General features: G+C 46.5%; 1 protein-coding gene across 18 annotated transcripts in view; it reads right to left on the bottom strand.

Annotated features, from left to right (window-relative positions):
* Positions 1–21,385, bottom strand: part of Dock9 (dedicator of cytokinesis 9) — a 253,384-nt gene that overhangs the window by 97,333 nt on the left and 134,666 nt on the right. For all 18 annotated transcript variants that reach the window (XM_087912328.1, XM_087912327.1, XM_087912321.1 and 15 more), the window contains exons 5-10: positions 19,875–19,944; positions 18,101–18,196; positions 16,971–17,105; positions 11,532–11,706; positions 9,759–9,826; positions 770–844 (exon numbers count right to left, since the gene is read on the bottom strand). In XM_087912328.1, coding sequence (XP_087768454.1) covers positions 770–844; positions 9,759–9,826; positions 11,532–11,706; positions 16,971–17,105; positions 18,101–18,196; positions 19,875–19,944 — 619 coding nt within the window. The remainder of the gene's footprint in view (positions 1–769; positions 845–9,758; positions 9,827–11,531; positions 11,707–16,970; positions 17,106–18,100; positions 18,197–19,874; positions 19,945–21,385) is intronic.

Below are 21,385 nucleotides of genomic sequence, written 5' to 3' on the forward strand. Positions count from 1 at the left end.
GCATGGTTTCACATTGATGAGTTTGATAAAATAGTTAATTCATAAAGACTAAAAGCAGAACAGGGATCGCTAGGGGCTTACAGACAAACAGGGATGGGGAGCTGTTCATTAAAAGAGTTTCAGTTTCTAAAGACGGAAACTTTCAAATATTCTAGAAACAGATGGTGTAACAGTTGCATGGAGAATATTTATTACTATTGTATTTTTTTAAAATTTTTACTTTTTAAAGTTTGAATTATATATTATCAAATGAGTCAAGTCGTAAAGTTTGTGCTATACACATGTTACCACAGTAGACAGAGAGTTAAGGAGGTCCGTGAAGAAACTTAGGAGATGGTTATTATTAAAGTTAAGTGGGAGAGTCATTTAAAAGGGAGAGCTAGGTCTATTAGAAGAACCACAAATGAGGAGGGAAAGCGTTAGGGTGAAAGACCTTGTCCCTTCTGGGCAACTCTGCCTTACACTCAATGTCACAGGCCCTGGAGGCTTTTGTCACACCATGTTTGGACTTTGCGTGGGTTGCACACGCTTAATTTTCTCTCAGGGTCAAAAGCTAGTTGAGAAGTGTTACTGCCTCCCAGGTGCCTACAGCGGTGTGTGCCACGCTCTAGCAGTTATTTTAGGGGTCCCTTATGTGATCAGTGTGACCCTGTAGATTCAGGCTGGTGCCTTCCGGGAAGTGGGCTAAACACTGCTCTCAGTATTTGGCAGTACACTGAATATTACACATTCATGGGTTTTATATTCTAAATCTTAAATTAGTTCTTACCTGGGCATCTGGGTCCAAGTAAAAGAGCTTCACTCTGCTCTCACTTTTCAGCTTGATTTCTGCTTCTCTGGTGCTCTGTGTGTGTGTGGGGGGGGTAGAAAGAAAGAAAAGAAAAGAAATTTATTTGTGAACAAAATCCTTTGTCCCCACTGCCTCCCCTAGAGTCCCCCAGAGGTATCAGAATATGTTTGAAAGTTGCCTGTGGCAGTTTAAATAAGAAGGTCCCCATAAAGTTCATCTATTCAAATGCTTCATCCCCAGTTGGTGGGACCTATGGGAGGGGTAGGACTTTAGGAGGAGTTGCATCATTTGGAGTGGGTTCTGAAATTTCAAAAACTCACACCATTCCAAGCTAGCTTTTCCTCTCTCTGACTTGAGCGCATGAACTAAGATGGGAGCACTCACGGCTGCTCCAGGACCTAAGATGGGAGCACTAATGGCTGCTCCAGGACCTAAGATGGGAGCACTCAGCGGCTGCTCCAGGACCTAAGATGGGAGCACTCAGCGGCTGCTCCAGGACCTAAGATGGGAGCACTCAGCGGCTGCTCCAGGACCTAAGATGGGAGCACTCAGCGGCTGCTCCAGGACCTAAGATGGGAGCACTAATGGCTGCTCCAGGACCTAAGATGGGAGCACTCAGCGGCTGCTCCAGGACCTAAGATGGGAGCACTCAGCGGCTGCTCCAGGACCTAAGATGGGAGCACTCAGCGGCTGCTCCAGGACCTAAGATGGGAGCACTTAGCGGCTGCTCCAGGACCTAAGATGGGAGCACTCACAGCTGTTCCAGGACCTAAGATGGGAGCACTCAGCGGCTGCTCCAGGACCTAAGATGGGAGCACTCAGCGGCTGCTCCAGGACCTAAGATGGGAGCACTCACAGCTGCTCCAGGACCTAAGATGGGAGCACTCAGCGGATGCTCCAGGACCTAAGATGGGAGCACTCACAGCTGCTCCAGGACCTAAGATGGGAGCACTCAGCGGCTGCTCCAGGACCTAAGATGGGAGCACTCAGCGGCTGCTCCAGGACCAGGCTGCCCACCTGCCGCCATGCTCCCCACCGCAATGCCCGTGGATTCCAACTCCGGGGAACTGTAACCAAGCCCCTAATAAACTCTTCCTCTGTAACTTGTCTCTATCGTGGTATCTCTTCACAAGAGCGGGAAGTACAGGCTACTCCATAACCCTGTCTGGTCTCTAGGAGGCAGTGGCCTGCCATGTGACTGGGTGGCACGGGCTGGAATGTTGTGGGAGACAGCATAGGCACGGGAACCCTGCGGAGGTTTAGAGTGGCAGAGGCACAGTTAAGCCTGAGAAGTTTTCACCTGGAACCTTTCAGTTGATGGCCACGAACTTGAGTAGTAGACTTGGGAAGCATCAGCATGAAGGTGGGGATGGAAGCGAACATGATTCCCCAGAGAGAGGGGGGGGGGGTAGCAGAGCACCAAGGGACAGGCAGAGGAGCCACAAAGGACACAGACATGTGGTGGCAGGGCAGAGACAGAGACGCAGGACTCAGAGGGGGCGCTTGTTTCACATGAAAGAGGCTTCTGGACATTCACGAGATTGAGTCCCCTTTAACCTCTTATTTACCATGCCCGTAGTGCATTCTTTGTGGCAGTCACAGACACTTACTCTTCATTTTCCCAGATAAATATGGAGTTCTGATTACAATGCCCCTTTCTCATCTGCTACTGCTCCCAAAGACAAGAGACACCTCTCTGCCCCAGATAATGGAGTAGGGACAACCACAGTGAAGACATTGGCTGTCTTCTGTGTTGATGGCTAAGGGACATCTACTGTTGTATTTCTAACCTAACCCAATGAGAAATTAAGAATCTTACTAATTTTTCAGTCATGGCACTAAATCCTTGGCTGTGTCTCAAACTCTCAATAACTATAAACAGCGGCCTGCCTGTAAGTGAGCTGACATTCGTAACTCGCTCTGTAAGCCGACTGGCCTCCCTGCCTGGCCTTTTTATTTCTTAGTAAAAAGAATGTATGAGATTATGTCAGAAGGCTTTTCCCCCAGCAGTGTGTTTCAGGTGGCATCTAAGAGTGACCTCTTGGCAGTCAGGGGCATCTTTACACCTCCTGCTTTTGCTTTCCAGGTAGAATATGTCCCTGGGGTTGGATCCAGGCAGACTCTCTCTATAGAGAGTTTGAGGGCTTCATCTCACTTCATTGTGCCTGCCTACCCCTGTACCTTACACACACACATACATACACACACATACACACACACACACTGAGAACTAGAACATACCTAAGTGGAGTCTACTCAACGGAGCTCATAGAACATGCTGTTGACTGCTAAGATGCTTCCCCTAGGAAGCTATCAGACTGGGAGAAGCAAGTGGTACTATATTCTAATTCTGAATTGAGTTCCTTGACAAAGACAGTGATGGTGATCTCAGAGTTTGTTTTGTTTTTAGAGACAGGGTTTCTCTGTGTTGCTCTGGTGTCCTAAAACTCGCTCTGTAGCCCAGGATGACCTCAAACTCAGAGATCCGCCTGCTACTGTCTCTCAAATGCTGGAACTAAAGGTGTGCGCCACCACTTCTTGGCTGTGATCTTAGACTTTTAATGGCAGATACAATGGTTGGCGTCTTTCTGGAATCTGACCGCTGCCATCTATGCTGACTTGTGCCAGGGAATCAGAAGTTAACAGAGCCAGCAAAACTACTCTGAGTTCTGCAGAATTGGGGGGGGGGGCAAATAAGGACGCAAACATAAGAGGAAAAATAAATATCAGTAGCCAAATTAGACACGAAGTCCCCCAGTATGGTCAATGAAGGTGTCCTTCCAGGAAAGAAGGTGTATTCTGATGAGGAAAAGCCATGCCCCACCTCACATGGCCAGCTGTACCATGAGCCAGACAAAAAGCAAGACTGGATCCTTACGCTATTTTATTTTATTTTATTTTATTTTATTTTATTTTATTTTATTTTATTTTATGTGCACTGGTGTTCTGCCATGGGACTGGAGTTACAGACAGTTGTGATCTGCCATGTGGGTGCCGGGAATTTAACCCGGGTCGTCTGGGAGCAGTCGGTGCTCTTAGTTGTCAAGTCAGCTCTTCAGCCCTCAAATCTGGAATCTGAAACTGACCCCCCACACACACATCTTCCCAAGGCCCAGGAAAACGCATCAAACAGAAGAAAAGCACAATACATGGTGGCCGAAAGAACCAAGTCAATCAGGACCTAAGACGTAAGAGCAGGGCACGGGGAAGGCAGGGCTTTACCTAGGAAAGAACAGACATCTGGGGTAACAATGGCGACAGAAGTTGACTTTACCTGGTGATGGCCAACACCTCCTGCTCGATATTCTCCTCTGTCCGCTTAAGCTTTCACGAGCTAGGCTGGGCACTACCTTAGTGACAGAGCGCGTGTCCAGCCTGCCTGATTCCTCCCTCTGCCTTAATACTCAGCACCACGGAATAAATAAATGAAACTTTACACCACCTCACAGAGCTGGTGCCTTTATGATCCCTGCTCATCCACGGCTCTAGGGCAGGGGGGCCTGGAGTCGTTTTTCCAAAGTCTCAACATGACACTGCCGCGCATATCCTAATGTGTGCCATCCAGTTTAAAAGCCCAGGCTCTTAACTATTTCACCGGTCAAAAAGGGAAAAATATATTTCAAAAATAGTCACAAGAAAAAAAAAAGACAAGTCAGAGACCCAAGGAGAAACCCAAACAGCAATTAAACACAGGAAAACACAAAAAATATGAATACTGATCAGGAAAAGAGATATTGAAGCAGAATAAAATTAAAAAAAAAAACTTTGGGAACAAGGCAGAGAAATAGGAATATAAATTATTATACTCTTTAATATCAAAAAACTGGCAATATTTAAACCACCAAAAACCCAATAACTTTTCACCTAGAAATCCCAGTTTGGGGAAGTCCTCCTGAAGTAGGAATTCACAGAATCCACGTCACGAAGCTCACTGTACAATTTACACAAACTGAAAACTGAAAATCACCGAAACGTCCCTAAAAGACACGGCTGAGGAAAGCATGCGTGTCCACCAGTGAACTACTACATCCCTGACTTTTGTGTGTGTGCCATCCCAGACTTATTATTCCGCAAAAAGCCTACCTCTTCTCTGACCCAGGGAGACACCCGGGAAATAAGTTTAGGTGATAGAAAGATTATCAAAACAATAGGTAAATCATGAAACTCATGCAGCAAACAACTAAAAACCTCACACGTGTGTCTACATTTTATTTGCGCACCCCTGGATGGAGACTGGAGATGTCAGGAAGATGAGGAGTCATGAGGAAAAAGTCTAACTTGTTTACACAACACTGGGCAGTTTTACTTACAAGAAGCATAAAAGTAAAACCTTAATCAGTGTTTATTACGACACTTAGAATATGTACTTTCACAGGCTAAATGCCCACAAAGTTACGGCTGTTAAGAGAACTATCCCAAGACTATGTGACTGAGCGTGTTTCAGGGAGCCAGGAAGCCGTCCTGCTCTGGAAACAGCCTGTGGTCGGTCAATGCGGGGTGGGATTGCAGGAGGCTTCCTCCCAACAGCCGCTCCGCTCCAGTCTGTTTTCTATTTTAGACTCGGTGGAGAAAAGACTGTGAGGAATGTGGACAGGAGCAGAGATTTGCACCCAAGTCAAAGAAGAGAAGGACTCAGCCGACACAAAGACACTTCCCATCTCACGCGGTACACACTAAACTCAGCCGCAAATGACACGCTTCCTTCATCTTTGGTATTTAAGGACCAAACATTCGAGAGTTTCCAGCAAAGAGAGCGATGTATCTCAAGCTTGTGTGTGAGCAATCTGAAGTGAAACATCATTCTATGGCCAAATTTATTGCATTTCGAAAGTATGTTGCAGGAAAAACATGGTGTTGACGGCCGAGTCATTCAGACAGAATGAAATAAAACAGATTTAGTAAAATCCGCTGAGGCCAGAACACATGGTTTGCCTGTATGCATATCTGTGAACCAGGGGCATGCCTGGTACCCATGGAGGCCAGGAGACAGTATCGGATCTCATGGAACCGGAGATACAGACGGTTGTGAGCCACCATGTAGGTGCTAGGAATCCAAGTGAGGTCCCCTGGAAGAGCAGCTGGTGCTCTGAGCCACCGAGCCATCTCTCCAGCCTCCAGATGATTTAGTTTTTCCTTGAGAGGGCGACCACAACACATATTCACGCCTTATGTCATCTAACTCCAACGGACTAACACTTCACCTCAGGACACAAAGCCAGGCTAGAGCGTTTCTAGAACTAGGAAGCTAAGCAGCGGGATGACCGCCAAACCACAGACGATTCCACGGCGTAATAATGGCATGGTTTTCTGGTTTGGGGTCTGGGAAGGAAGTGTTTGTTCCAGAGTTGGCTTTAAAACGCTTATAAAAATGTGGCCAGGAAACCACACGGGTTCCCACAAGTCCTGTTGAGCACAGGCCCCTGTACCTGACTCAGTCTCAAGGAGGCTATAGACCTATAGATGACAAACTCCGTCCTATACTCCACTATGGAAGAGTTAGCTGGAAAGGAAAATTCATTGACCTAGAAAGAAAATCATAAAGAAATCGGATGGAAGCAATTCTGGAGGCATACGAAACTGCCTCTCTTTCAGAACACACGGCGACAAAGCATGAGCTACTGTTTGGATACACAAATACACGTGTGTGCACACACATTACACCGCACACAAATACACACACGTGCACATGCATACGTGTGCACACATAGCATGCACAGACATGCACACACACACACTCACAAACCACAGAGAAGGAAAATACATTAAGAGAGAATGTGAGGTTTTTCTTCATATTTCCTTTACACAGAAAGGTAATACACATACCTCCTCCAGGGTTACCTAACACCAAGGAAGCAGGGGAAGGAATACACTGACTTCCCAGAAGAAACAAATTCACTGGTTCGTACAGGCTTTTTAAATAGAAATACTTATATGACTGATGCTATGAATTTTGCTTTATTTACAATCAAAAGTTTGGTTTCAGAGCTGGACAATAGGAGGAAAAGATTAAGTTTTCAGGTAAATATAGTATGTCCCTGATGCGAAAACAGTAGAGATCCAGTACTCCAAGCACGAGCAAACGCTCCAGGAACATGCAAACAACCCTGAAAATCCAAGTCCATAATATTCCAGAGTGAAATACCAGTTATTTTGCACTGAAATAACTTCCTGTCAGACATATCCTGTTTGGCTGGGTCTCAGTCACAATGGAAAACAAAAGCCAGAGCTAACAGGAAGAGTGAGGCCAAGACAAGCCATCCAGAGAGGTCTGCCCACTAAGTCACACCTCCAGCTACCTCTCCTCCGATCCAGGCATCCTCTCCACCCTTCCCTGTGGCCCAGCCTCCCGTCCTCCGCTTTCCTGACCTCTTCATCCCGAGTAAACTCCCTTTCTCTCCCTGCATCTCTCCCACCCCATTCCATACACAATTTATCTGACTCTGTAACCATGGAATTCGTTCCTCCTAAAAACAGGATGTCCATTTGCTAGCTAGTTCCCAAGTTCCCTTAATGAGTACAAATGAGCCACATCCCAAGCTCACAGCAGGGCTAACAGCCAGGCTGACCACAGAGGGACCAGGCATGCCTCTCCACTTAGAGCCTGGCCCCTCAAACGCCACACGACTAAGAAGGCCACTAGAATTCACAGGTGACTGACAAAGCCACACTTCCAACAGTCCTCACAGTAGCACCCTGGGAGAAAGACAATACATTTTTTTCCCTTTTTCCCTTTGAAAAATCAAGTTGGCCAGGTAGCAGGGGAAGAAAAGACTAAAATTCTTATTCAACTTCATAGGGGGGAAAACTGGATTTCTTGTTGGTTTTGTCCTGTTTTGCTTTGCTAGGCTCTTGCTATGACCCAAGCTGACCTTGAACTTGGCACTTCTTCCTGTCCGGCCTCTCCAGCAGCAGTGTGTGTCACCACATCTGGCTTAGAGATACAGATGTGAAATCACCAACCCTGGGCTCAAATCACCGGAGCTTCATCTTAGGTAACCATTCTGCCCACTGGGTAAGCCGTCTAAAGTGCCTTTCAGGTCTCTAGACTGCATGGATGTGCTGCTTCAGTAAGCTAAGAACCAAACAAGTTTGAGCATGCTGCAAGGAGAACCTCTGAGCATCCAGGAACAATGCAGGATGCATGAACAGTGTCAGCTAATGTCCAGACTGCCTAACAGGACCATCGAGGGGTGTAGCTCAGTGCTAGACTACTGGTCGACCATACGCAAGGCCCTGACTTTCAGCAACACACACACACACACACACACACACACACACACACACACGACTAGCATGAAACTAAACACAGAAGCCAAACCTCCTCCAGGCGAGGCAGAGGTTACAATGCAAGTTCTAAAGTTAGTTTTAATGGTCAGGTGTGAAAATAGCTAAGTCCTGAAGGAAAACAGAACTCGGAAAACAGTCCGAGCCAGGAAGAAGATTTATATTTGAGAACCACCATGTCATCTAGAAAGAAAGGTCAATGCTGGACGCCTGCCTATTTGCAAGCCTATGTAGACACACCATGTTTCTATTATAGTGTTTAACGTGTGGGTGGGTACAGCCAGCATTTCACCGTATCATATAAAAAGCAGAACAGAAAGGCAATAACACAAAGGCTATAAAGGGACAGTGGAGACAAAGACCTCGCCCTCCTTTTAAGAAGAATCATGGACAGATGTGTACACAGGACAAGGATACTCACGGCAGCATTGTTCAGAGTAAGAAAAATGGAAGTAGCCCAAGAGCTAAAAGGTCTATGCAGTACGATAAAAACGACTGACCAGGTCTGTACCCCAAACAAGGCCAAATGTGCTATCATTGAACACCAGTGCAAAATAAACACACACACACACACACACACAAATCATCACCCAGGGTCTTTATGGTGAGTGTGTAAAAACACACAACAAAATGGAAGTAAGATGCATCCCAGTGGATGCTTGTGGCGGGGGCTGTGGAACAGGAAAGAATGGGAGCAAAGGCCGTGCTGAAAGGATTGCCGACTGTCACTGGGGTTATAGTTTTACACATATATATGCTAATAAGGTAATAGGGCAGAATGGGGCTCTGGGCCCTGCTGACATGACTACTTTGTTTCTTCTTGTGCTTTTCAGTAACTCTGGGGTTTCTCAAAATTACCAAATGCATGAAGAACCTGGCTTTGTTGTTTGCTTGGGGTGACCCAGGAACACAGTCTGTACCTTCAGCAGTTCCTGTTTAGTTGAAGTGACAAAACTTCCACAATCATCGTCGGGAACTGCGGGCATTAATTTGAGTGAGACAGGGTACCCAAGTGTACTGGCTCCTGGACACAAACCAGGTCATCTGAGAAGAAGGAGCCTCAGTGGAGACAATGCCCCCACTAGATTGACAGTGGGCCAGACTGTGGTGCATTTTCTTGATGGATATGGGAGGGCCCAGCTCACTGTGGACAGTGCCACCCTGGGCTGGTGGTCCTGGGTGCTATAAGAAAGCAGGCTGGGCAAGCCTGAGAATAACAGTGTGCAGCACCCCTCCACGGTCTCCGCTTCAGTTCCTGCCCTGACTTCTCACAGTGATGGGATGAGACCTGAGAGCTGAAACAAACCTTTTCCTCCTGAAGATGATTCTGGCTGTAGTGTTTTTCACAGAGTAGAAACATTAACTAAGACACCAATGAATGTAATTAAAGTATGAGAAGCCCAAGTAAGAGAGAATACTAGGTATATATAGGCATGCATTTTTGTTATTTCTTTTATATTTGTGCTGACATATTAAATGCAATGGTGGCATTTTAAAAACAGCAACGTACTTTGTAGGGCATTTTCTGAAAGATAGACTGAAGTGTCACTAGTGCCACCCCAATATTCACGTCAGGAAGAAAACGGTGACAATCACACCATCAATATTCTTATTGTAGGAGAGTCACGAAACAAGAGAAACATTCAGCATTCAGTGGAGAGTGGGAACATTAGGATGACCTTACCTTAGCAAGTTCAGGCAGGTAGCTATCCAAACTGGAACCAGAACCTTCTAGCTTGCTTTGTTCATCATCTAAATGTGAAAAGAGATCAACTGAGTCATGTGTAGTTCTAACTATCTTATTTAATATAAGCAAAGGAACTGGAATATGGTAGTTCTCAAGTCTGAAAGAACATTCAAAACAGCTCAGGGCTATAGACACTGATGGCCAGGCCCAGCAGGGAAAGTGGTGACACCGAGACCTTGCACAACTAAGTCCCATCCTCAACTCCCCACCCAGCTAGAACCTATGTTAGCTGTGTGCAACACCCTTCACAGCCACACATCCACACTAGAACTTCAGTTAGCTGTGTGCAACACCCTTCACAGCCACACATCCACACTAGAACTTACATTAGCTGTGTGCAACACCCTTCACAGCCACACATACAAACTAGAACTTACGTTAGCTGTGTGCAACACCCTTCACAGCCACACATACACACTAGAACTTCAGTTAGCTGTGTGCAACACCCTTCACAGCCACACATACACACTAGAACTTCAGTTAGCTGTGTGCAACACCCTTCACAGCCACACATCCACACTAGAACTTCAGTTAGCTGTGTGCAACACCCTTCACAGCCACACATACACACTAGAACTTACGTTAGCTGTGTGCAACACCCTTCACAGCCACACATACACACTAGAACTTACGTTAGCTGTGTGCAACACCCTTCACAGCCACACATACACACTAGAACTTAAGTTAGCTGTGTGCAACATCCTTTACAACCACACCCAAGGACCAAGGAAATAGTATTTTGACTTTTTTCAAACTCTCGGGTAATTTGGGGTATAACCAGAGTTGTTCACTTATGGGCTTGTACAATTTGAATGAACCTACATCAAAAACACAGCTGAAGTCGGGTGGTGGTGGCACACGCCTTTCATCCTAGCACTCAGCAGGCAGAAGCAGGTGGATTTCTGTGAGTTTGAGACTAGCCTAGTCTACACAGCTAGTTCCAGGATGGGTCAGGGATACAGAAAGAACTCCTGTCTCAAAAAACAAACAAACAAAACCCTCCAAAACGAAAAACAAAAACCCACACTTTGAAGCTTACTTTTTACATTGGTAATTTTCTTTTCAATCATCCCTCCCCACAATCACACAACTTTTATTTTTTTCTTAAAGACAGGCTGTCATGTAGCCCAGGTAAGACTCAAACTTACTAGTAACCAAGGATGACCTTGAACTTCTGAACCTCCTGCCTTGACCTCCTAAATATTGGGATTACAGGTGTCTACTACCACACAAGTTTATGCAGTACTGGGAACCTAAGGCTTCATACAAGGAATCTATAAACTGAGCTGCATCCCTAGCTCTTATTTTCCTTTTCAGGTAAAAACCGAGACTCAGAAAACATAAGTGATTTGTCCAAGGTCACAGAGCTAAAAAGTGATATTCTTGAGACTCACAACCAGGCCTGCCTGTCCACACCATGGCTGTTCATGTTATATACTTGCCACACAAACAACGTCAAAGTACTAATTCTTTTTGCTTGTTTTGGTTTCTTGAGATAGGGGCTCACTATACAGTTGGCCTGCAAGTCCCTTGACAGTTGGCTGGGCCACCTTAAAGCCTGTGCCTCTTGTCTCTGCTCCCCACAAGCTGGAATTCTCTGCAACGCCATGCCTGGCTCCAGGGCAGTAAAATCCGGCCTGACAAAAGCCTTTGCTGACAGACTCTTTGGGAAAGGCTCTCACCTTCCCCACCTCCCAGGGACCTCCCTACCTTCATGAGAGTCCCCATTCCGCTTTTCTTGCATTGCAGCTTCAAAGTTAAGCTGGAGGATCTTGTTGAGAACGGCGACCCACTCCTCCATCTCCGCCTCACTGTCGGCTGCCAGAAGATAGCTGCTTTTGTCCTGCATCTTCAGCTCGAACGCAAAGCGCCTGACTCTGTTGTTCTGTGATGGAAACAAGCGAAAGAGACACACTGGGAAGCAGCTCAGGATAATCGGCCCTAGCTGTTAACGGTGCCATCGTATTGGATCTCGAATACTACTTTAAAACTACAAACTCCCTTCTCGTGAGCCTGCACCATAGTCCACCCCCCACCACTTTTACCCTCCCATTTGATTAATTACCTATCTGTTAAAAAAGATTTACTTTTTAGTTTATGTATGTGAGTGCCTTGTCTGTGTATATATGTACACGATGCATGTGGCTTGTTCTGGAGGAGGTCAGAGGAGAGCACTGGGTCCCCTGAACTGGACGGTTACAGATGGTTGTGAGTCACCGTATATATGATGGGACTGGAACCTGGGTCCTCTGCAAAAGCAGTAGATGCTGGAGCTGGAGAGGTGGCTCAATGATTAAGAGCATCTGCTGCTTTCTTTTTTAAAAGATCTATTTTTATAATTTTTAACTATATTTCCATGTGTGTATGTGCAAGTGTGTGCAGGTGCCCATGGAGGCAGACACATCAGACCTCCTGTAGCTGGAGTTACAGATACCCATGAGCCACTGACACGGATGCTGGGACCCAAACTTGTGCTCTTAACCACTGCGCCATCTTTCAGGCCTCATTTCCTTTCTTATCGATTTAATTTGTGTATTTCTTGCCCCCTGCAATGGTATAGAAATCCCTCAAGGACAGGGGTTGTCCATTCTCTTTACTTAATGTCACCCCCACAATCTTCAAAGCAAAGTCTGGCACACAGTAGACATTTGAGAAATAGCTGAATCTATGAAATTTCACATGTAAATATTCTATATTCAATAGTTACATATTCAATTTCTTAAAAAAAAAAATCAAGTGTGTGCCACTACCGCCTTTCTCAAAGCTAACTGCTATCTACCAATCTGTTCAGCTTACTTCCCCGGAACTTTCCCATCATTTATTAATCGTAAAAGTATGTGGATTCTTTGTCTCCAGTCTGCATGCCCATTATGGGAATGGAAGATGAATGTGTACCAAAGGTTGGTCCATTTCAGTACTGCTTGCATCCGGGCCCATCATTCTTCTTCCCACAAGGGGCTGGTCTACGTACTGTTGTCGGTTTGGCAGCATCCTGGCCTCCACCTACCACACGTCAGTGGGGCAGCTATGAGCCCAAACCATCTCCAGACACTGACAAATATATCCTGGAGGCAAACACTCCAGGCCAACCACTCTAGACAGAGATTCATCCCTCAAGAACATAGTCCACACAAGCTGAAGCGGGAGGTGTCACAACCTCCCGCTGACTGCTGAGGGGGCAGAATGCCCCAACACCCACTAAAATCTCAGCCAGCCGTCTGCAGTTCAAGGATGCTTCACAGTGTACGGTCCAGGCACACGGTGACCTAAGGCCTATCGTTTTTGCAGGGCAGCTTTTAGAAGCCCGATGCTAAGAGCTTCTCTGGGCAAGGCTGTAAGAACCATGGTGCACTGATCATCTGCCCTGGGCTCACTGATTGCCACCTCGGGTCTCACTTACACGCAAAGGTAAGAATCAAGGAGTGAAACCTGGGACTGAAGGAGTTTTCTCTGTGCATTTGTGGAAACACCTACTCCTCAAGCATACAGAGGATTAAAAATCAAGAAAAAGCACAATGCCTTGATTCTAGGTTATCCTTTCTGAAACCCATATTCCATATTCTTCATTTGTGGCACAAGTCTAACCAACTCCCGTGGCTTTATAATCTATCAGGGGTTAAGGTTCAAGTTCTGTTTTTCAGGTCTACCTGAAAACTTCCCCTCAGGTATTTCTTTCCATTCACAGCGGTCATCAGCTACTATTTTAAATAACACCCAACGAGGGGTGGGGCCAATAGAGGGGTGTGGGAGAGGTCATGAGAGGTAGATCTCCTGAAGGACACAGTACCATGAACAATAAAAATACATGACCAAAAATAAAAGCTAAAAAGTAAATATCCCAAAGAATTGTTTTTTTTCTTTTTCCCAAACTATTTATTTAAATTATAACTTTTTATTTCTTTTTCGTTGTCGTTTGAGGACAGGGTCTCACGTAAGCCAGGCTGCCCGCAAATCCCTAGGTAGCCAAGAAAGGCTTCAAACTTGGGGACTTCTCGCCTCCACCTCCCAAGTGTTCTGACTTCATGTGTATGCTACTACAGACGGGCTTAATGTAGGAAATAACTCTTGTGAAGACTTATATGCAGTTCATCAAAGGAGAAAGGCTATGAACTACAAATGCAAAAGAATCTGAAGGGAGAGACGGGCACCGGAGTCAGACCTCAGAGGCTGAAATGCTCCCGAGGCTTGCGGCTCGATGAAGGCGATCCAGCAACTGTGTTATTACACTGTGTTGCACACTTGTACCAGGACACTCTTGTTAGACAAAAAGAATTACTTCCTTGGTGCGGGAGAATTATCTGTATTCTGTCAATCATATTTTAATAAAACGCTGATTGGCCAGGCAGGCAGTATAGGCGGGAAAGCCAGACAGGAAGTAGGGGTGGAGCAAAGAGACTGGGAGTATTCTGGAAGCAGAAGCTCTCTCTCAGCCATTCCTGTACAGACCACCGAAGAGGCAGCATGTAACTTGCCCAGCAGAGAAAGGTACGGAGCCATTATGGCTAACATAGATGAGAATAATGGGTTAATATAAGTTATAAGAGTTAACAAGAAGCCTGACCTAATGAGCCAATCAGTTTATAACCTTATGGAGTCTTGTGTGTGATTTTCTTTGTTGCTTGCCGGCTGTTGGGGTACTGGGAGGGACAGAAACCCCAACAAGCCAGCCCTCATACTACACTTCCTACTGCAGAATGAGGGTGGGAAAAATACATCTAGCTCTGCTTTCAACTATATTAGAGAAATCTTAACAAATCACTCTGGTTCTTATCCACAGTTACTCAGTATGCTTTAATATACTTTAATATACTTGTTATTCACAGTTGGGGGCTACTGGCAGAGGAATGCACCAGCTGATTGGTTGTTGCTAAAGATACAGAGACTGTGAAATCTTGTTATAGTCTTGATCTAGGGCTCAGACACACTTGTAGTCTGGGGTCTTGCCCTGTGGCTTATGGGTTTCCAAAAATTAAACATGCCAAGAGCTAACTAAATTTCTCTGTTCTGGCTGTTGTCGAAAGCCAGCGATGCTCACCAGCAGATCGGCTACAGCATCGCCTACACCATTAGCTCTAGCAGGAGACTCCTGCACTTGACCCACAGCCCGCTGGTCCCAGCCTTCTCTCCTGCTGCACTCCCAGTGTCTCCCGTCACTCACTTTCCAGGTCCTGCCCACTTCTGACCTGGAGTGCTAATTTTTGCTTCTGACAAGGACAAAGCCATAACTACCAGAGTGTTGGACAAAATAGATAAAAACGCTATTCTCAAATAAGGGTAGAGACTGTGTAGTTGTGATCCCCAACACAAGAAAAATAAATGAACCCACTGACTTCAGCATCTGCCAGGACAGAAATTCAAGGTAATACTACCAACGAAACCTCATGAAGACAGGCAGTCAGAACATGTAGGAAAGTCTCTAGAACAAGAAACCAGGTGAAAGACATCAAGTAGACACACTGTAGGACTCTTCAAATCCCATGCCTGTTGTCTAGTTTCTATCTGCATGCCTACCTTAACAAAAATGTTTTCCAACTCATAAATAAAATTTAAGACAGAGCAACCTAAATTTCAGAAAACAAAGGACGAGATGGGGGTCCATGAGATGGTTGGGCAGGTCAAGGCACTTGCCTCATGAGCTTGGCAACCTGAACTTGGCCCGCAGGGCCCATCTAGTGGTGGAAGGAGAGAACGGATCCCATGTTGTTCTCTGACGTCCACACACATGCTATGGAATTCACCGCCACCTAACCCCTCACAACAACATTTTTTTTTTAAATTATAAAGAGATGATCATATTAGCAGGGAGGAAGAATACAGCAGATGCCCCCAAACACAATGGTGTTGAGAAGACACTACAGGGGCTTTCATGTTCTGAGGTCAAAGAACTTCTTGGGATTTCTAAAAAATGAGCCAAACACAACTCGAATAAAAGGTGTTTGCAAATAAAGTAACTAAAAACGTTACCATTTTATATAAAGTTTCCTAGGCAGTCACAAGACTCTAGCAACTAGAGGGAATCTCCTCCAAAATAAAAATTTGAAAAATCACAACAAAAAGGAGGAAAACGGACTGGAGAGATAGGTCTCTTGAGAGAGCTCACCATCTACTGTCTCATTCATGTCTGACGGTCAGGGCCCCATCCCTAGCAATGTGCAGGCACACGGGTGCACGCCTGTCACTCAGCACTTAGGAGGCTGAAACTGGGGGTCACAAGGTCCAGTCACTGGTCATTTGTTTTGAGGCCAGCCTAGACTACGTGAGACCCCATCTCATAAAGGAGCAGAGAATTCTACATGGCGGGGAAGGTGAAGGGAAAGGATCTTCAGGACAGTGGCTCTGCAATTCTACCTTCCCGCACAGCAGCCAGAAATAAAGAGTGGGAAGTAAGCTGGGGACAATGGCTTCAGGGGAGCCAGGACTGGGGTGCAGGAGGTGTGGGGGTGAAGCACTTGAACCCTTCAGCCCTTCTCTGTTCATGAATGTGTTTACTAGAGGATGAAGAAGCAGCTGGATTTCAGTTAAGAATGTAAATATCAAAACAAAAAGACCTATCAAATCCCAGAGTGATGTCAGCTATGTCCCCGACTTCTCCAGGTTAGCCCCACGACACACCCTCCTTATAAAATCAAGCGCCAGGCTAACGCCACTCGGAGGGAGGCTTCTCTGGTGACACTGAATCCATCCACTGTCTCGCTGACTGGGAGAGGGTTACTGGTCACAGAGCCCCTCTGTCTGAGGCCTGCAGAAGGAATGCATTCACGCTTCATTCTGAGGGTACCCGGGCGGAGTCCGACGAATCAGGGTGTTTGTGTTTTACACACTATGAGTTGTGAAATGGAACAAGCCTCCACGTTGGAGAGGAAACAATCCCAGTATGTGGGTTTTACTATGCGGCCCAGGCTGGCCTTGAATCTAAGATCCCCTCTACCTCATTCTCCTGTTATCACACCCACGTGATAACACAAAACCCTGCACACTAGAGGACTCCTGCCACCTTTAAAATGATGGAAAACAGACTGTGTTTTCAGGTTAGGTGCTACGTTTCCAGCCTAATTACAGCCATGTTTTGAAGCGTTTCCCCAAAGCTGCACATTCATGCACAGTAACGCTGCAGACCAGAAACCTTGACAGAATGCTTTCCATACTCACCTGAATCACGCCCATGCAGGAATCTAGGAATATGGATCCTTTGGGCTCCTTGGAGATCTTTTCATCTTTATAAAAATTTAGATTATAGGATCCATCACCGAGTTGAATCAGGTGGAAAAACCGCCGCTTAAATGACTGGAAACAAAACAAAACCATACTCAGACAGCTCCTCTTTCTAAATTACCAGCAGGAACTGAGAAGCCACCAGGACTCTTGAGAACATGAGCCAGAACTCTGTAACCCCAGTGGGATGCTAGTCATTGCTGAGGGCCCCTGGATTGGCTGGAGGAAGATTCCCCACCACAGCTCACGATCTTCCTGCCTGTGTGTTTTAAGAAGGCTTCATCATCACCCACGGTTCATTGCTTCTCACCCACAGAGCTTGAGATTTGACATAACCACCCTAAGGTAGGGAGAGGAGCTCCAACTGAGAGACAAGGTGTTCTCACACCCCAGAACCCCTCACTTACACAACAGGGAATGTCTTCCTGTCATGCCACAGAAGGACTTTTGAGCCTCGGGATTCTGGCGGTCAGGACTTGCCTGGTTTACTAACCTCTGTGTTCACCTGAGCTTCCTCTTGTTTCCTTTCTCCCTGATTCACCCTGGTCTCTTCTGCAAAACTTCTTAAACTACTTTTACTCTATTTTTTATTTTAATTTTTTTAACTATGTGTCTATGTCTGTGTATGCCCTTGTAAGTGCTGGTACCTGTGGAGGCTAGAGGTGTTGGATGTCCGTGGAGCTGGACTTACAGGCAGTTGTGAGCTGCCTGATTGGGGTGCTGGGAACGTTTCATGTGAGGGAAAGCGGGGTGATACGCCCTCGTGTGGGGGGAAGCGGGGTGACACGCCCTCGTGTGGGGGGAAGCGGGGTGACGCGCCCTCGTGTGGGGGGAAGCGGGGTGACGCGCCCTCGTGTGGGGGGAAGCGGGGTGACGCGCCCTCGTGTGGGGGGAAGCGGGGTGACGCGCCCTCGTGTGGGGGGAAGCGGGGTGACGCGCCCTCGTGTGGGGGGAAGCGGGGTGACGCGCCCTCGTGTGGGGGGAAGCGGGGTGATGCGCCCTCGTGTGGGGGGAAGCGGGATGACGCGCCCTCGTGTGGGGGGAAGCGGGGTGACGCGCCCTCTTACCCTCATGGTCACGCTGATGGCGCTGTTCATGTTGCCTTTGTACAGCCAGCCATGCTTGGTGATCCCGCCCTTCTGAGACCCGAGGGAGGCAGCATCCTAGGGGGGAAGGAAAACGCCACCATATCAATCTACTGCCTTGTGTTGATTATTTTCTGGGACGTTCAACAACGGGAAAACCATTCCATCTGTGCCAAGTGGTCCAACTACCACCAGGGCCTCTACGTCACGCTAGAGGTCGTTTACCGTGAAAGAGAAATGAGCCTACATTTCTAGATATCCTGTTCCCTTAAGGGTCGGGTCAGTCCTGGCCAAATTTTTACTTTTGAGAGTTTAACAAGCCGCAGGAACCACATACCACTCAGTTTTTCTGCCTCACCCGGTTTCATGAAAAAAGTATTTTTTTCCTTCAAACGACACTCCTCCACGGTTAGAGGACAAAAGAAAATTCCTGAAATGCTTTCCAGAGGCTTGGTTCAGGGAAAGGTGAATAAAGAAAAGGAAACAGGGGGCCATGCAGGAAGGAGATGCAAAAAGACAAGGTGAGGGAAAGAGAGGCAGTATGTCTTCAAGAGAGGAGCTTCCCCGTGAGACCTGGGTACGAGGCGGTGGGCATGGAGCCAGGGCTTGCACCAGCCACAGCCAGGATGCACAGTCATGGGCAGCTATAAACATGGCCCAACACAAAACTGTTAAGTTACTTAAAGCTTTTTCACATTTTCTTTCCTGTAACTTGACCACACAGCGTGTGGACTACACAGCTGACAGCATCAGTCCGCGGTGACAAAGACTGGAGATGCCTGAGAGAGACTGTAAACAGATGGGGCGACATTGCCAAGTCTTCTGTTAACCAAACCGAGAAGCGTGGGGAGGCCTGGCTTTGTTTGAGCCACCTCGGTATCAGCGTTCGCGGTTTCAGCATTGTTATGACTGGAACTGAGACATCGTTTACCCGTCAAGGGTTTCCTAAGCTACTGTGCACCTAGACATGCACGCCTTCGCTTGGTCCTCCCGGCCATATAATCAGCACCTTTAAAATGGAGGCTGTGTAGCCCTGGCTGGCCTAGAACTCGTTATATAGACCAGGTTGGCCTTAACTCACAGAGATCCACCTGCCTCTGCCCGGTGAGTGGTGATTAGATGAAAAGTGTTCACCGTGAGCCACATTAACTTTTCTGAGAATTATTTCTGAAACAAGTTGCTCCAGAATAGTCAGAAGATGTTTAGAAGATTACCTTCTAAAGGTGGCTAACGCTGTACTCAGTATACAGCTAAGGAGAAGGGAAAGGGGTCTAAACCCGCGATGGGGCACCAACAGAGAGGAAGAGGTATACGGAGGGGTCTGCACTAAGTTTATGAGATTCCCTTCCTGAGCTGGCAAAGGCCTCGCTCTCTTTAAACACTTCCCGAAGTACCTACCGTCTTTCTCCAAGAGCTAGGAATCTTATTAAAGTCAGACCGCACTAAAACAGCTACTACTGGGGAAACAGTCAAAATTCAAGGTCTAAGGCATCTTGGTATCTCTTAGCGATGTGGCCAGATCTGGTCCAAGCCCTTGCAAGTGATCTCAGAACAAAACAAAAATCAGAGAACATGTGATGCTGAGCAGTCCAGATAAAGTCGGGACCTGAAGTCAACCTAAAAATAGATTTTAAAAAATTTCCTTTGCTTCATTTAAACATCCCCGTTCCTGTTTGGGCTGAAGGGTCGGCTCTTCTCTGGAAGCCTGCGCCACCGGAGTCTTGAGTGGGAAGAGAAACGGGGGTAAGAGTCCTACCTCGTCTTTGTCAGCCTCCTCATCAACTTCATAGACATGGACTGGAAGCTTATCCAACTTGGCCGCTTTGCTTTAAAAACAAGAAAGAAAACTTGCTTTGTAACTGCATAATCAATAGCGTCTACGTCTCCACCCATCAGATGAACCAGCCCATAGCCAGCCCAACAGTGGCCCCCGGCAAAGAAAAACACAACCCACGCCATTGCTTTTCAGTGAGGAACCCCAGTCAAAGGTCCACACAGACACGGCTTGCTAAAGCTGAGGCCTATTAAATGTAAGAAAGTGAACTGGGTACTAATTAAAAGACTAGGTGGGACAATTTTTAATATTAAAATATGAGAGGAAAATATATTATGGGGGTCATAGAATTTTAAGTGATTAATGGTGGAGGGTGATGAAGTCATTAACAGCTGACAGTACCAACAGCTACAGCAGCAGTAGCTACAGTTTTACAGAACAGCTAGATCTTAGGCGTGCTGGGTATTCAACACACGCCCTGTCATGTAAGCTGGTGGGAGTTGTTGTCAGTCTGACAGGGGAAACTCAGAGAGGGCAAAGCTAACCCAGACAAAACCCAGAGTCTATAATCCTGATCACAATGTTCCATTCAGTGAGACATTCTTACTGATGCTCAATGGTAAAATCTACAAGTTAAACTCTACTCCATGAAGTCAGTTATCTTCCTACATGGAGACAGTTTGAGAAGACAATCCAGGAAGGTGGATTTATTAGATCAAGTGGGAATTATTTCAAATCACCTAGTGAGCACTGGGCAACCAGAGAGCTAAGAAGTCTATCCATGCGGAGAAAATAGAGTCGGCAGGGAGTGTTCCCTCTGATGTTTAAAAAGAGGTGATCAGGAAGTTGGCTGAACACTCTAAGGAGTGGCTGAGCCCCACACATAGGAAAACAAACAGCGGGGTCCAGAGAGAAAAGTACAAAGGGCTCGAAATCTTGCCCAGGGAACAAACTCAAGAACGTACTAATTTGGGTTCAATGCAAGTTTCCAGGGGCGACACTGACCCTGAAAACAACCGGTTTCCATTTGCTCTGATCCAGCACCGGCTGCACTTCCCTTTGTGGACTGTGTGTGGAATGTGCTGTCTTCCAACAGTCGTCAGAGTGGAGACCCCCCACACCCCGGCCCTGCTTCCCTTTCCACAAACCTATCCCAACACAATTGCTTTCGGTGTGCTCACAGTTAAAGCTTCAAAGCAGGTAAGGAACTGGGAAAACACTGTATAAGATTTGCTTTCTCAACAGGTTTATTTACCATAGTCTTCATGTGGTTCTTTCCAAAATATTCTTTTGAAGAAACACACAGGCAGACAGACAGACAGACAGACAGACACACACACACACACACAGAGAGACAGAGACAGAGAGAGAGAGAGAGAGAGAGAGAGAGAGAGAGAGACAGAGAGAGAGAGAGAGAAACAGCACTAGTCTCAAGAATTAAGCTGGAACCAACCTAGGTGTCTGTCAGTACACAGGATGAAATTGAATGTAAC

This window comes from Myodes glareolus, chromosome 12, assembly GCF_982192425.1.
Source record: "Myodes glareolus chromosome 12, mMyoGla1.1, whole genome shotgun sequence".
NCBI lineage: Eukaryota > Metazoa > Chordata > Mammalia > Rodentia > Cricetidae > Myodes > Myodes glareolus.